Here is a 17,918-nt window from a genome sequence, read left to right on the forward strand (position 1 = left end):
TCTTTGTCTTATTTTTTTAATGTATTTCTTCAGTAAGCTAAATAATTTCCAGTCTTGTTTACTGGGATGCATTTTTTAAATAATTATGTAATTTCCGACTGTATTCGAAGCCAACACCGGCAAAGGCGTATTTGCAGTTCACCGCGCATGCGCGTCAGTTACTCCACTTGAGAGGGAGACATGGCGGCGTCCCTGATCTGCGGCCGTTTGACGGCTGGCCTGAGAAATTCAGGGGCTAGAAACACCATCAGCTCCGCTTCCAAGGTGAGTGTGTGAGTCCGTGATAAAGCCACGGTCTCTGGCTTCCCGAGCAGGTATCAGTGAAAGCGAAACACCGCCATTAAAGACGACACTTTCCCCAAAATAACTGCCGGGGTCAAATCTGACACTTGGCGCATCACCACTGGGCTCCCGTTGTTTTAGCTAGCTAGCGAGTTCGCGTGACCCAGTAAAAACATCGCTTCACACGAACGCACTTTTGTTCAACCCTCCTCTTATTCAGACACATCTGTGTGTTTTTGACCGGAGTGTTGGGGAGGTTGAATGTGCGCAGTGAATGTGCGCAGTGAACACAGGGCAGTCGCAGCCCAGTGTGACCTCCAACCAAAAGGAGAAGCTTGCAGAGCCTTGCGCTATAGAGTTTGCCCCGTTTGCGTCTTCTGGGGGAAAGTGAGCCGGATAAATCCGCTCGGCCTCGGTGAGCACCGACAACAGCGGAGAATAAAGGCTGTCACCAGCAATGATCAACAAACATGGCGTCCTGCTGGGTGGTTTTTAGAGGAGGTGCCATGATAGCTTGTTGACTGAGAGTCATTCAGAAAGTGTTCACACCAGTTCCCCAGCACTGTGTCTGGAGCTGTGCCTGCAGCTCCTTCAACCCTGAAGGCTGGTATTTCAGTCGTGAGACAGATGTGTTTCTCTACCAATTATCTCAAATCAATTTAATTTACTGCAGCTGGACCTAATAAAGGGCGAAGAGGCATCTCAATGAGGACAATGACACATGTTCAATGTAATCTGCCTGAACTCACCCCAACTTCAGATAGTGTTGGAGTGTGACGAGGTACATGTGCTCAAGTGCTGTACTTAGTTATGACTATATTACTTTTTATGCTTTGACCCCCAACTACATTTTTCTGGAGGCTTTTGTCACTTCTTTTTTTTTTAGAGTTCATCTTTTTTGTTAATACAAGTAGAACTTTGTTGTACACAATGTGTAAATGTAATTAAAAAATGCAATAATACCTTTTTGCTTCTTTATGATAAACTATAGAGTGTACATTCATTTTAGCATAAGGCTCCAACATAACACTACGTGAGAGGTGAATAATTTCTTAATGCACTGTTCTTTGAATGTTAATAGATATTTGGGATTTTGATTATTGTTGTTATTAATTATCAAGTATCAAACCTTAAATTTGTGTTTTTTTTCTTGTGTTTAATGCTTCTTTGTTGTTTTTATTGGCTTGATCAAGTTCAATACAGTTGGATCACATCCACATGACTTAACTTTTCAAGTTTTTTTTGTCAGCTCTCTGTGATATTCTACTTTTGAAGTACTCTATATTGTCTTATGTTCACAGCTTACAGCAGCCTTGTGAGCTGTGGCTAGTGTTTACATGTATTTTCAGGGCTAGCTCCCTGACGCCATGTTGAAATACCCGCTCTCTCTTTCTGTCTCTTTCTGCCCTGTTTTGATCATTGTGCAAGTCGGTGTAGCAGATTTTTGGTGTAAATGCCACTGTCTCTCGTCACAGCCCAGTGTTACTGACTTACGTTGTTTTTCCCAGATTTGGGTATTTTCCTCAGTTTCAGTTGAGAAGCACTTTAACACGCTGTCTTGGTTTCATATCCTGAATCAAGATTGCACTGTAAACACTTCTCCTCTGTTATGAGAAAGTAACTCGGGATGCTTTTGTGTTTGCTGTCCGTGTTTTTCTTAAACGTGTGGAGTACACAATCCACAGACGCTGTACTGCATCTTTCTGTGACACACAGATGTTTTAATTCTGATAAAGATCATCAAGACATAGATTTTCAACGTTTTACTGTCTGTTCAATGTCTTCTCATATTTGAATACTTTAGATTTTTGTCAAATGAAATGTTTTTAAATAAGAATGCTCCGATATTGATATTGGGCCGATAAAAATTAAAATAACACGTTCGAGCATCTTGAACAATTCAGGATGAATATTCAATTCTATGTTTGAACATGATATACTATGATTCGACCTATTTGTTGTTGCATTAAAAAGATTTACAACAATTATAATATCTGTTGATTTTTAAGACTTTTTCTTTCTTTTAACCAATCGTCCGATACTTAAAGCCCAGGTGTCATATCAGTGATTTTTCTTCATATCAGTATCAGGACTGAAAAACTTGGATTGGTGCTTTCCTTATTTCTGATAACAATATGGTTTGTACATACAGTAATTAACACCATTATAGTGCATGAAGTTTTCATTGATAGTTATGGAGTCCACTGTTCCTGCACAGGTTCTTGGAGGTTCTTCCGGTTTGTTCGGGGGCCATGTGTCCCAGCTGCAGCAGCAGCAGCAGCAGAGGAACCTCTCCCTACACGAGTACATGAGCCTTGGGTTGCTGAAGGAGGCCGGCATCGCTGTGCCAGACGGCATGGTGGCCAGCTCCTCTGAGGAGGCCTACACTGTGGCCAAGCAGATCGGTAAGCCGCACGGAGCCTGGAAGAAAAGGCCAATCATCGAATATTCCACATGTATTTCTATTTACTTATCTGATCAAAGAAAAGATTGATTGGGAATGTGTCGTCTTTGCTGCACTCAAAGCGTTGAATATTGAGGAAGGACTTTCACAAGCAGCCGCACGAGAACTTTAGATAAACAGTTGGCGAATCTTTAAAAGTTCTGATCAAAGAATAATCAAACAAGACAACCCATCTGATCCGACATTTGATGCTAACACTTTGGATGCTGCCACAAGAGAATCGAGGTTCGACACTCGGCTCTCGTTCTTAGAAACAAACCCAGAGTTTGCCTTTTCTGACATGTCCTGACCTTTTTATGAAGAGGTTTTAAATAGCTGTCTAGCATGGGGACGGACACACACTTGGTCTAAACATAGCAGCCTCCTGCTTCAGTGGTATCAGTTGACACCCGCCTCACATAATTGAAGGTCGGAAGAGGCAGCACCAATATCGCTGCTCGGCTTTTGAGTTTCAGCTTATTGTTATCTGTCGGGCCCTCAACTCTGAAGGTTCTCCTTCACTCCTAATTATGTCATTGCATTGTTTTCAGAGAAAAAGATGAACAAAGTGGAGCGTTTAGCATCTAAAGCGACAGATGTTTCCCTCAACAGTTGATGGAGACCAAAAACAAAGGTTTTCTACCTTAGAACCAATCATCATGATTACTTAATTTGGCTGGTTAAACAGAGCGAGAGGTTAAGTGAAAAATGAATCACAATTTCTTTCTGATGGGACGTCTTTTGGGTGTTCCCCCCCCCCCCCCCCGCCGACCAACAGTCCACAACTCAAACACATTAAGTTGACGGTGATTTAACATTTGAGACAGATTAGCCACTTCCAACTATCGTAATAGTTCAAAGGACTGCGTGTCTCTGTGTGTGTTTGTGTGTGTCAGCTTCAAAGGACCTGGTGGTGAAAGCTCAGGTGCTGGCAGGCGGCAGAGGAAAGGGGACATTCGAGGGCGGACTGAAGGGAGGAGTGAAGATCGTCTACTCGTAAGTAATCCAGTAATTCTGTCATCAGACGCGAATCTGGTGCCGACAAGCGTTCGGAGTGTGTTCTCTTTGGAAACGGGCCGGCTGCCTGGCTCCCGGTAATGCTGCTTGCTCGTCGCTCATTGACTCCAGGGAGATGAAGCTGAGTTTGATAGTACCGTTGATATATTGGAAAATTGATAAAAGAGAACTGCAGTTTGAGAGCCTCAGCCTTTCAAGGCTCACTTTGGTCCGTTGAACGTGTTCGTATGTCCCCAGCAGTCTGACCACCAAGTGTGAAGAAGATCGAATGAACAGTTCCAGATATACGAAGAACACGTACACTTTCCAGTTCTATGCGACCCTCCACAGTTTCCATTTGTTCTTTTTTCCAATTTTTTCTTTAACTTTACTGGCTTTCTTAAAGCTTAAAGCGTTCACATCTGAACATCATACGACGCCTTCTGTCTTCTGATTAGTTCAACCCCCAAAACAAGATGAATCGGTGGGAACTTGAGGCTTTTTTTATTTTTTATGAAACCATTATTCATAAAAATCCACATTTTTGTGTGAGCTGCCTGTCTAGAAGTTTGAAAACCTCTGCTTTTCAAGACGCTCACCACGGAGATGAAGTCACAGCTGAAGTGCTGCAGGCGTCTTGAGAGGGTTGCACTAGTTTTAAGTGGCAAAAACTGTCTTTCTGAAATTGTAAAATGCCTCCCACTTGTCAAGTGTCACCAATGAGGCAGGAACAACCTGCTGAGAAGCTGCAAGAACATGGAGAAGATGAAAATGATGCTCCTGCTGCACATAAAGAACAAAAGACCGAAGGCCAAACAGTATTTTTTGTTTTTATCGACTTACCACAAGCTCTTTGAAAGTCGCCGTCAGCTTTATGTGATATTCTTAGATTTGACTAGTTAGATGTGAGAAGAAGGCCGTCTACATTAACGTCTCTTCTGACACTCGTCATCTTCTTCCTCCTGTCCAGGCCGGAGGAGGCCCGAGACATTTCCTCCCAGATGATTGGTCGAAAGCTGTACACCAAGCAGACCGGAGAGGCGGGACGTATCTGCAACCAGGTGTTCGTCTGCGAGCGCAGGTATCCACGCAGAGAGTACTACTTTGCCATCGCCATGGAGAGGTCCTTCCAGGTGAGGGAACACGCACAAACATTGAGATACCGCGAGGCCTCAAGGTGGATTTAAACCTCTGCGTTAAGAGGTTATGCTCTCGGTCTTTACGGTCTGCTAACTCCATTTTAATAAGTATGTGTGCAACCCACGATTGCTCAATTGCTCCATTGCATCATTGCACCATTCAGATAATGTCGGGAAATGAAACAAAGCATAATATGGCTTTATGATGTACAAGTCATCTGATTCTCAGCTGTAAAATTAAAACCAGAGACTTCCGTTTAAATATATATAAATCCATCTTAATGAATATTTCCTGCATAGTTCAGTAGCTTGGTGAAGGTGGTAATTGTTGCTGCTAGTTTAAATTCAGTTTTTTGCTCAAATGGCTCTATTATTGGCAAACAATAGAAGGCAGGAAATCCAAAGGCAGGAAAGCAGGAAGACCAAAAGGAGAGCGATTTCTGAGTCTAAAAAAAGGTCATCCCTTTTTACTGGTTGTGCTGTGGTAAACCACTAGATGGCAGCACAGTACTGAAGATAATGGCGACGTATTTTCCAGCACAGACAACGTCTCAGTTCACGATTTAATGCATCAAATGAGATATTATTTTTTTTTAGGTACGATCTCTTTAACATCCAGTGAATCTGAAGCGTCATCGTTCATCTTAGTACAGAATAGGCTTCTTGATGCGAAAGGCTTTAAATGTGATATAACGAATTAAAAACCGGCATTATCTTTTTCTAGAAATCTGCATTTCATATTGCATTGATGGTTTATGGAGGGGAAATTTTTTTTTTACTTCTTAAACAAATCAAAATCTTCCCACTCAGCCTAATTCCAGTGGATTTGCCTGCTGGCCCGCTGGCCTGTCATCTCCCAAAAGCTTAAACTTCGGGTGTTGAGTGAATACCGCCCCTAATGCTAGGAGTAAGTGTGGGAATTAGGAGAAAATCTGTCTTGACTATAATAATATTTTACATTTTAGTGCTAAAAATAGCTCCTATGTCTATGAGAAGTTGGAGGTCAGGTCCAAAGACATTAATAAATGATGATTTTAAAGTCATTGATCGATTTTAAAATGGAAACAAATCAATAGTACAGTTAAGGAAGAGTCTGAGTGGTGCGTTAAGATAGTAAATGTGTCCCAAGATGTCTGTAGGAGCTGGGATAGTTCCCTTGCTCTTCTTCATTTTGGAGAAGGTAATACCTCTATTACATGCATACACAATGAGGTAATTATCGTACATTGCACATGCCATAGATAATAATGATGATCATACTCATCAGAGATGTATTTTTGCTCTTAATCTTCACTCCCACAGAGAAAAGACAAAAGAAGCTATTTCACAGGTGGGAGTGTGTGGAACAAAACCTTTCATTAGTGTTTGAAGTAAACCCCCTCAATATCAGATAAGGAGACTTCTAGTAACAATGTTCACCTCTCTATCCAGCGTCTGCACAACATTTAGTTAACTTTAATCTACATGTCAGAGAAGTTAGCCTCCAGGCGAGTGTAAAAGGCCAGAATAGGATGCAGCATCGGCAGTTGGCAGATATTATTATTGTTAATTGGGGGTATTTCAACCTTCAGAGAATTATCAGAAAACGACTTCTTGCAACTAGATTAAAAAAACAACTATATATTGTATGTATATATATATATATTTACTTTTTTGAGCTTGTCCTACTCGATCTTATTCAATACATCAACAAATTTGTGCAAGTAAAAATGGATTCGTCACCTCACCAAATTTTATTTTTCCTTCCCAGTTTTTGTAACGAAATGGCAGAGACACTCAGTGTTAAACTCCTCTTCGCCCCCTCTCGTTTCCCACAGGGCCCCGTGTTAATTGGCAGCTCGCAGGGGGGCGTGAACATCGAAGACGTTGCGGCTGAAAACCCGGACGCCATTGTGAAGGAGCCCATCGACATCGTGGAGGGCATTAAGATGGAGCAGGCTGTCAAGGTACGATCAATAGGAGACGGAGCGAGTCACAAAACACACTGGAGACGGTCCAACCGTGTGGCTCGGGCTGCCGGACAAATCGAAAAAAGGAGAAGGAAAGGATGCTGTTTGTGTTCGCGCTGCATTGTGGGAGACAATGAAGAAATCACAAGAGGCAATATGTGTTTTTTCTCAGATGGAAACTGTTTGTTGTTTTAAACAGGATACAGGTCCAATATTTTCTCACAAAACAAACCCCAGGTTAGAGAAAATCTTTCCTTTCGTCTCCGCGGACTTCATTTCCCCCGGACGCAGATGTTATTTTCGAAATAACAAAATAGTAATCAATCTCCGGGTCTTTATAGAAAACAACCTGTATGTCATGACTGTGGAAGATGCTTTTAAAATAATCATATAATTTATATAATAGTTTTTATATTATTTAATAGATTGTCATTAGCAACACTCGGACGTTTAAAATCATCCATTAGTCATAAATATACCCATAATTTTGAAAGATGTTATGACAGAAATGATTGTTTTATTTACAAAGATTACAGTTGAGCTTTTTTTTCTTCTTCACAAAACAAGTAATGTCTTTTTTGGATGAACTTAAGTGTGGAACTAACCACTATCTGAAACAACAAAACAGCGAACAGCAACGGCGTCTTTAAAGCTTCACTAATGCGTGTTTTCATGTTTTTAAAGCCTCAGCTGACTCTAGAACAGGAAAAGACGGCGCTTGTAGTGATGCGCACAGAGAGTTATGACCCATAAGAAGCGTTTCCCTCCTCTTTTAGCTCAGAGTTTTGGTTTTATGGCACATTTACTCAGCGCTCTTATAGTGTCAATTTCAGAATAAAAGCTGTAAAAAGCTTCGGTACGCTACCTGCTCAGCAGCACACGGACACGGTTAGAGACCAGCTGCTGAACATCGTGCAGCATTTAGCACATGAAGGGAAGCGACAATTAGATCTTTCCCTCAGGAGTTTTGGGAAACCAAAAACTGAGCTAAAAAAAAAGTGAGTATTGGACTTTTATTCTTTAGAAAGGCATACACATTACTCTTCATGAATGCTTTTGCTGCTCTGTAACTGTTCTCTAACATATCATCCAAACACCTTTTTAAAAGGCTGTACGATAGCAGAGTTCAGCTGCTCGCTTGTTTCCACTGCATCTAACTTCATTTTAAGGTCATTTCCCAAGTTCACCAGTCTCTCTAAAAGTATTTTCTCCTGTATCGGTTTCATTTGTTAACCAGTGACCTCGCTTTCACATCGTCTGGGATCACAAACATTGTTTTCGGGTCCTGCTGTTTAATGTCTGTCCCTGGACATTATTCCTTTCCACCAGAAAGCCACAACAGTCATAACAATAAGTCATGTAAAGTACACATGAACAAAACACGCATCGCATGCACGGTCGCAATATTTGTTGGAAACATAGGCAACGAATCAATAACCATGAAAGTGAAGCTTTCAGGGAATTTTCTGTTTTGCTCTGAATAGGAAAAACAAAACGATCGCGTACGTGTCATTAATGAATCTGTTACTCATACCCATGTGATGCAACTTTAGGACCGTTAATTGGGAATGACTTAATTCAAGACGAGCTTTACCTGAAACATTTCATACCTAGCGGAGAACAAGAGTTATAACAAGAGTCATAATGCTAGTAATGATGATGTAACGTCATCACTTAATGTTTCAGATCCGCAGCTCGACTCTCTAACGTCTGCTTGAGCGAGATAAGTGGCGTTCCCTCTATATGTGGAAAATAAACGTTACCTGCTCTTATAAATGACAGAACAGGAAACAAATGTACAGAACCATTACGTGATCATTTAAAAGATTTTGTTGTTGTTGCGTCTCTATGGTGAACTTAGAGCAGAGCAGCCTCTCAAGGGTCTCTGGACAGGAAACGACAAACTGGTTGAGACTGAAAGGAGATCCAGACGGGTCTGAAACAATAGAAACAACATCTGGGCCTGACTCTGGTTCTACAGTCTTGGTTTTACAGGAGAGCATCTGCGCCATGTTTTGATCATCGAGCATCTTGACTTCTTTCTCGATGGCGGAATACAAAAATGAGCATGAAGTTCTCTCTCATCCGAAATGAGTAATTTTGTCTTTCTCTTCAACACTAAAGGACACAACCGTTCATTTGGTATTAAATATCAGCAACGATTAGAAAGTGACTCATCAAATATGCAGACATTAACAATGTCACCTCTCTCCATTGATTTGATTTCTTCAGCTGTATGGGAAGACATTTAACATTTTAAAAAAATATTTTAAGATGAAAGATCAAAAACATTTGGAGTATTATTTTCTTCCGTCTTCAAAACTGAGATGTACAATTCTGCTACTGCGCAAAGCTGAATTACATGGAAATGTTCTCACGAACAATCTGCTGGACTCTTTGATTATTTGTTCGATGTGATGGTATTTTGAATAAACAGCATCTACTCTTCCGTTTGTTCACGGATTAAACAAACAAGATAAAACATGTTAAAGCCCCCCGATGAAGCCTGGAAAACCCAGACTCTGTCCCGTTTCTTTAGCCTCTATGCTAAGCTAAGCGGCTGCATCTTCAGAAAGCTCGAAGAACTAATAATAATAATAATAATGATAATACAAAATGTGTCGTGTCCCTGCAGGTCGCTCAGAAGATGGGCTTCCCGCCGGCGCTGGTGAACGAGGCGGCGGAGAACATGATGAAGCTGTACAACGTGTTCATCAAGTACGACGCTTCCATGCTCGAGATCAACCCCATGGTGGAGGACGCCTCTGGAATTGGTACACACACACACACACACACACACACACACACACACACTACTAACAAGTATTGTGTGGGAATCAAAGCCCGGTATATCTTTTTCTTTTGCGCCACGGAGCTCCATAGTTTGAACAAAACCCCGTTGCGCTGGGTGAAGTGTTCTTTCATCACCTTGAACACGTTCACTGTAGTTCATTCTGACTCCTACACCATGTCCTGCTGCCCCAAATACTTACTGGTTAATAACGAATCCGCTTCTGAAAATAGTCTAAAAGAAATGCGTTATTTCCTCCTGTGTTCCTGTGTTAAATCAAACAAACAAACAAACAAGCGTATATGTATTTGTTTCTTTTAAAGATCTTCATTAGGAACGAATGGGCAGGAAGATAAAAGCTTCAGACGGGAAGTCCGACCGCATCGTTCATTTTGGTCTTGTTGTGATATTTTAGGAAAAGAAAGAGGAATAAAAGCAAAGCTCCATACTTAACCTTCAAGTGAAGCCGAGGCTTTAGTCCCGGCTCTCTTGGATCAATAAGTTCGGGAGGCATTTAGCCTCTAAACACCTACGGTTCGATCTCTTTTCTTGTCTTTTTTGTTGTTGCACAAACTAACTTATTGGTGTGAATTAAACTCACACAAAGAGAGGGATTGATTTCAGTTTAAGGTGCTCTGCGTGTGTGGTGTGACGCTTCAGTCGGTGAGGCGGGGTTAAGGACTCTCAGTAAACATTGATGAGGCGTGAATCCCGGCTCTTTAAACCCTCTTATGAAGAGCTGACCTCTGTGCTGACCTCTGTGCTGAATCACAGCTAATGAGCATCGAGCGTTGGACACGTTAGACAGACGTGTGTTACCTTACCAGCATGTCCTTTTTAATATGTATCAATAATAATCAAGTTGTTAGTAGTAATAATAGTCAATAGATGGAGAACTATCAACAACAATTTTGATAACCAATTAATCATTTATCGTTTTTCTAGAGTAAACCTTTTCAAAATGTTCTGGTTCACCACCTCATTTTAGAAAATCTTCCTTTTTTTGTCTTCTATTGTTATAAACTGCAACTTTTTCTTATTTAAAAAAAAAAATGTATCTATTAATCAACAAATTGATGGAGAGATCCATCGGATATAAATTAATCCTGAGTTACAACGGCTCCTCACGCCGCAACTGAACCTTAATCACTAGGCGAACGAGATGTTTGTTAAGGTGCTGAAATGATGCTTAATGTATGAATTTGTGTTGCAACTAATGGCTCCATCGTTGTGTATTTATCTGTTGGTTAATATTATGATGTCGACTCGGTAGAAATTGGTCTTCATCTAAAGCCGCAATGTTTGTTTGTCTGGTCACCAGTGATGTGCATGGACGCCAAGATCAACTTCGACTCCAACGCAGAGTACCGGCAGAAGATGGTGTTCGACATGCAGGACTGGACCCAGGAGGACCCCCGGGACCGGCAGGCCGCTAAGGCCGACCTCAACTACATCGGCCTGGACGGGACCATCGGCTGTCTGGGTCAGTGCGCCGCTAGAGACCCAAAAGCTACAAAATAACACAATCAATACGGACTATTGTTTCAAAAATCAGGTGTCAACCACGTGGGAAAAATATGTTGTTGAATGAAAACATTTGAGGGGAAAACATCTTTTTACTCCCAACTATTTGTCCAATTCCCCAAACTGGCTTTAGTGGCTCACACATGTCCACATTGAATGAATCCCACATGTTCATGGCTTTATAAGATTGCGCGTTTCATTCACAAAAACGTTACCGACGAGTAAAGAAGAACTTCAAGTCTGCTGTCAGACTAAAAATGGAGTAAAGTTAGCAGTCGGCGGTGATAAAAAGAGGACTCAAAGCAGTTAGAGAAGATGAATATAGCTGCCAGCGCTGTGTCGTCAGCGCAGCGGCGTGCCGAGACGCGTGGAGGGAGAGAAGGCTTTGACATGACGTTGGAGGTGGCGTTACACGGCCTGCTGTCGTAACCGAGATGATCCCAGACACAGAGCTGCAGGAGAAGATGTCAAACCTCTCTCTTGATGATATACAGTGCACATGAGTTTATTTCAGTTTGTATATTTATATCTGTGCCTCTTTGTGAAATATCCTGCGTTCCAGTGATTCTTACACGAGGCACAGAGTTGTTGTCTTTTTTTAATAGTGAGGCTTTTTGTGGCAATAATTTGTAAGATAAGAATTAACAAACGCCATGATGATAAGCAGCTGTTCTGGCCATATTTCAATGGATTTGCCAATCAAAATCCAATCCATTCTTCACTGTATTCTACTGGGTTTTGTCACTTTAGCCAGCTGCTGTTGCGGCGCTGGGCTCTACAGTGGAGCATTTCAGCCCAATATGCAAGTAACGAATATCGAGGTTATTAACAAAAAACACTGTTCAGGTAGCAGCGTCTTCATTTTTAGCCGCCGCTGATTTTTACCCTTTTAAAATGACACATTTCAGCAAACATTTCAGTCCCGTTTTTGCCATCCAAATTCTATTTATACCTTATTAGTGTGTCGACTTAATAGTTTTGAATCTTTGGGACCGTCTACATCTGTTATTTCACAAGATGGACGAAACAAACTTGATCCGCAAACATTTAACTTTCCAGCTTACTTGCACTGCAGTCGGTGTTTTTACAGTTTGATGTTTGACTTTGGAAATGACCGACGGGCTTTGCTGCTCCTCTTAGTTAACGGAGCGGGTCTGGCCATGGCCACCATGGACATCATCAAGCTGCACGGCGGCACACCGGCCAACTTCCTGGATGTAGGAGGAGGAGCCACAGCTCATCAGGTGACCGAGGCCTTCAAACTCATCACCTCGGACAGGAAGGTAAGAACCTCGCTGCCTGCTGATCCCTGCTCTGTTCAATGCTCTCTCTAGTGTGTGTGTTAGTTATTAGTTATTATTAATGTTGTGGCGCTGTGGCTCAGGTTCAGGCCATCCTGGTCAACATCTTCGGAGGCATCATGAGGTGTGACGTCATCGCCCAGGGCATCATCATAGCTGTGTGCGAACTGGACCTCAAGATCCCCATCGTAGTGCGGTTACAAGGTAACACACACGCACACACTGAACAGTAAGGTTCTCACATGTCTGGAAATCTATAACAATGCCATGTTTCGAGCCGTGTGGAGACAATAGAAATGCTCAGAATTTAGAATTCAGCACCTTTCAACCCAAATATTTGGGATTCACAGAAGTCCACATGCACAGAGCTCATCAGAAATGTCCTGCGAATTATTTTGAACGCACTTTTTTTTCACTCACCCGACCTTCCGCCATCAGTCTCTTCGTACTCCAGTAAACTAAACGCACACTGACAGACCTCACCACCTCCAGTCAGACGGGTTAACCGGCAGCAGCTGGCAGCTCAGAGCAACTTGTGTCTGTTTGATGCCTCCCACTTCAAAGTCTGGCTCCTGGAAACATGCAGAGAACGATGGATTGTTATCACGATATCTTTTATATGCATTTATATGCATTTATACTCTGTAGTGTCGAGGGAAACGGGAGCGCAATAAGGTTAAAAGTCCCTTTTTCGTCTCCTTCAGATGACCTTTTTTTTATAAACAATCAGCGAGCACACCGATTTTTGGTGTTTTTTGGAGCCAAACCAGAGCTGACTTTTATTTTTCTGCTCCAGTTTTTATATTTTGGATTCCAACACGCTGTCGCCTAAAAACCCGCTGCTGCTGAAGTCCTGAGCGACAATGTTCAGATTGATGATATAATATTTATAGAGAGAGAAAACTGATGTCTCAGTTTTAAGTGAAACTGACACTGAATGAACAGATGTACTCGGTGACACTATTTACTGGCAGTTGTCATCCGTGTGTAAATAAACAAGGAAGGAAATTGGACAAAAAAACCCTGAAATATAACCAGCATAACTATTTTCTTACCTTTTTTTAAAATCCCCTTGAAGCCACAGATGACACGCGACACACAAACCCCACGGTGACAAAGAACAAGATGTATTTTGAGACATCGCATGAATACATATTGAATTTAAAAACCCAAGAATGTCATGATTTACCGAGCATGAGACACGATGGCCTGCATGACGGCGACAAGGCTGCACTAATGTTTGTTTGAAGGACGTAAATATAAACGGCTCTCCTCTGTGAGGATGCTGCACTGATTAAAAAAAGCTCTCGTTCGATATAATCTTGATTTTGTCTTTTTTAAAGGGACGAGGGTGGACGATGCCAAAGCTCTGATCGCTGCCAGTCCACTGAAGATCCTGGCCTGTGACGACCTGGACGAGGCTGCCAAAATGGTACACACACACACACACACACACACACACACACACATACGCACTCTCTTCAATGACAACCTTCTGAGTTGATTCATCGTGACAACACACACTTAGGCACACACCACCATGTGTTGTAGGTAGATGAATAAACATGCAGCTGTCTGTTAAGCCTCCGTGTGTGAGAATCTGAGGAGAAATGTCACTTTGGCTTTATAACACATGATGACCAGCAAAGCACAGGAAGCGGCAACCTGTGAAAACACAAATACAGGCGACTAAAGGGATGTGTGTGTGTGTGTGTGTGTGTGTGTGTGTGTGTGTGTGTGTGTGTGTGTGTGTGTGTGTGTGTGTGTGTGTGTGTGTGTGTGTGTGTGTGTGTGTGTGTGTGTGTGTGTGTCTCTGTGTCTGAAAGCTTAAGAACAAAATACAGAACTGGCAAAACTCGGACACATCAGTGTGATTGAAGGTCGTCTTTGGTGACATTTGAAAGTTTCTGTTTCACTCACCGCTCACCAGGTTAGAGGAGGATTAGTGGATCAGAGCTGATAGAGCAGATCTCCATTGTGTCGCGAGGAAGTTAATATGCCTCCCACAGATGAATGTCAAGTTCATCTTTGACCTTTTCTCTCTATCGTCCTTTATTCATGTCCCTGCCTTCTTTTCTTGTCTTTTTGTTTCTTGTCAGTAACGACTGCGACCACGAGTACTGAAGCAAAGCTATTAAAAGACACAGAATTATGGGTTTTTTTTAAGTTGATGGTCAACAACATAAAAGGTCCTTTCAAGTAGTCCCACTTATTTTTAGATTTTATTTTTTTGCCCTAAAGTGCCGGACAGCCATTGGTTTCCATCTCCTAACGTATTGTATGAGCGTCTTAAATGTGTGCCAGAGTATTACTTAGTATCTTTGATGTACTGAGTCTTTTTGTTGTACCTCGTTTTTTATTTCCTCTTGGAAAAACGTGCCAAATGAAGAAATTTAATATCCCCCAAAACCTCTGCATTTAAGTTAAGGGAACGTTTCACTGACAACATGTGTTCATCCGGTTGTCATTATACTCACAAACGTTTCAAAAATAACATCTCCTGGCTCTTTTCATCTGTCAGTTGTGTCATTTAGCCTAATTTAGTTTGTTTTCTACCACACACACACACACACACACACACACACACACACACACACACACACACACACACACATGCTTAACGGTAGATAAAATGCCAATTATGTTTTTTTTTGTATCAGAGTCAGTTAATGAATAGAAATGTACAACTCCCATTACAGTTCATGAAGCCCTGGTTAATACATTTTCAAATTATACTGAAATGAATAGAAACTAATGGCTTCCTCAGTTTATCTGATATAATAAAATCTTCAGACTCTTCCGCCTTAAGTGTATATGATTTGTGGTAAATGGGTCAAAACATGCAAAATAAGGAGTGCGTTCCCTTTTTTAACACTAGGACCTGCTGAACAACCTGCGTTCATGTAAAAGAAGGAGATGAGTTTGACTTCACTTGACCGTCTCTCTGCTCGCAGGTCGTAAAGCTTTCTGAAATCGTCTCACTGGCCAAGGAAGCTCAAGTGGACATCACCTTCCAGCTGCCCATCTAGGAGAAAGAAACCTCGACCTACATGACTCCCTCACCGAAGCACTTCCTCCATCGCAGCCGCCCGCCACTCCACCCCAACAAACCGACAGCAAGACGAGCCTCTCTCCCCCCGAGAGGAGATCAAAGACGCGTAGTTTTCTCTTTCTTATGCTGCGGCATGATGGCATGACTTTGTACAGGCGTCCAACAGGTAGGCCGCAACAGTTTCCACTTAGAGAGAGAGAGAGAGAGAGAGAGAGAGCTTCCTCCTTCTTCTGCCCACTCTCAACCCTTTCGTCTCTCTCTCTCTCTCCTTTCCTCAAACCTACACACTTAAGTTGCACTTGAGTCGACACGCACAAACCTCCACTTTCAACTCCTTCACACACAATGAACCGTTCTCTTTACTTCAGTTCTTGTTGGGAAATGTTCCTTCGCCCTTTTTATTGTTATTTTCCTAAAGAATAAAAGCAGAGCAGCTTGAAGGAAGCTGCGTTCACTAACGTTATTCAGTGTTTTCAGTTCAAATGACTATACTGCTGATTGTTGTTACATTAAGTGCAGAAGTTTGACTGAAAAGGCACCAGGACGAGGATTGTAATCCCACGACTTTCATTGACACGCATCGTTTTGTACGAGAGCCTTTTCAGTGTGTTGTCTCCAAGCAGCAATGTAACAGATTAAACTAATTTGTCCCCTCTGTGCGGAACATTGAAGTATTTCATCAAACACATAAATCAGTGACAAACACTGAGCTGTTTGTCAAATATAATGAACAGCGCAGCATTGATTTATTTACAGTGTTGAGGAACAAAAGTTGCATCAGAGAATAAACTGTTTTCCTTCTGAAGACGCAGACACGTTATTTTGTTAGCTCCTATAGACGGAAGTGTTCATCAGCCGGTTTTCACTGAGCAAACTGCCCACGTTTATTTAAACAAATTAATTCAAGCATCTAGAGAATTGTCAAAAACCTGATCTATTCACCTGTAGTTTTATCTGTCCACGCAGATGGTTTTGAATGAATTCGTCCAGGATCCCAAATTCATATAATTGAGGTGAATGGATTTAATTTTGTGCATTGAAAAACTACATCCACAGACGTCACGGTCTGTTTTTCTGCCAAATAAATATCATCATGTCGAGGCAGAAATCCCACAGCCTGGACACACTAATCCAAAACGATATGCGTTGAAATGTATTTTCACATGCGGTGAGAGTGAATTTAAAATGTTGCTCTGCGGCTTGTTTCTCGATTGGATTTCTGGTTAGATATGATAAATGTAAAAGCAATATAAAAACACTCAGGAGGAACTTTCTCATTAGGAGCTGGAGACGGTTTAATTTGAATGAAATCAAATAAAGATGAAATGTAACTCTCAGCTCGGTCGCCGAATCTTGTAGCTTTAAACTGTATAAAACGTCCTCGCACTCAAACGCAACTCTGTTGACGAAGACTTCCCAACTCCGGCTTAAGTTTTGGAGTGTTTATGGTTCAGCCAGGACAACGGCAAACCTCCCGGCATGAAGTCCTGATGGATGAAAGACTACAGGCTCATCTCGACTCGCATCGTTTTCCCTCTTTTGTAAAATCTAAAACATGAACGCGTGCGGTGGAGGGGGGTTGAACTCTCCCGGAGAAAACGCCCTCGAGGGAGGAACTTCAAAAAAAAGTTGAGTTGCGCGAACGTTGAAGCGGCGCGGTGTGATTTCCCCGAGTCCGCTTCGTCTCTCGCGGACGAGGAAACCCTCGCTCGTCTCTCTTTCTTCCCCCCGATGCGACGCGAGCTCATGTGCGTCCTCTCGCCGTCGTCACCCTCCTCCCCCACACGCGCACGCACACACACACACACACACACACACACCCCCGTCCTGCTTAAGTGAAGCGTGCGTTATCACGTTAGCTAATGAGGGCGCACTGGCTGTCTGAGGTGCAGGCGGATGCTCGTGAGTCGCATCTGTTCCTCCATTTTCAAAGTTTAACGAGATGAGCCTGTTAAGCGGCCTGGACGGCAGGTTCACTGCCATGTTGGACGCGGCCGTTATAGAAGTCCCTCCTTTTTTCTTTTTTTTTTTAAAGAACTACTGCATTGTTTCAGGGGTTTCTTTTCCTTTTTGCGTGACTAAAGTTACAATAAATGCTGGAGATCTGTGTTTATGCTTATTTATTGTGTCCTACTGGATCCCGTTCATTGAAGAACTGCTTCAGGGTGAAACGGGGGTCTTCCACAACGGCTCCCACTGTACGTCTGCCATCATGCCACGCGCCGGTAGCCATTTTTCTCTCTTCCTTTTGTTTCTGTATGCAATATCGGACCTTTTGGCCGGCTGTGACCTCTCTCATATGAACGGTAGAACGACTGTAGTGGTTTGTTTCCCACCTCCTCCTGCGCTCCGAACACAACATTGTGAGTCGTACGTCATTTGTTATATCTTGTAAATAACCAAACTGATGTTCTCTCGCTGTACAATATTTATGCTCCTTT

The 17,918-nt window shown here is 42.2% G+C and overlaps 1 protein-coding gene across 1 annotated transcript; it reads left to right on the forward strand.

Annotated features, from left to right (window-relative positions):
* The first annotated feature begins 156 nt into the window (after positions 1-156).
* sucla2 (succinate-CoA ligase ADP-forming subunit beta) lies at positions 157-16,141 on the forward strand. Its single transcript, XM_068572640.1, has 11 exons — positions 157-264; positions 2,501-2,687; positions 3,622-3,721; positions 4,692-4,854; positions 6,678-6,806; positions 9,445-9,583; positions 10,922-11,083; positions 12,265-12,407; positions 12,509-12,629; positions 13,769-13,857; positions 15,380-16,141. Exons 1-11 carry the CDS (start codon positions 181-183, stop codon positions 15,452-15,454), a joined length of 1,392 nt encoding a protein of 463 aa, XP_068428741.1. The 5' UTR covers positions 157-180; the 3' UTR covers positions 15,455-16,141.
* Positions 16,142-17,918: the final 1,777 nt, after the last annotated feature.

Source organism: Clinocottus analis, unplaced genomic scaffold (assembly GCF_023055335.1).
Source record: "Clinocottus analis isolate CAN_PGR_092001 unplaced genomic scaffold, fCliAna1.0.p SCAF_12, whole genome shotgun sequence".
Lineage (NCBI taxonomy): Eukaryota > Metazoa > Chordata > Actinopteri > Perciformes > Cottidae > Clinocottus > Clinocottus analis.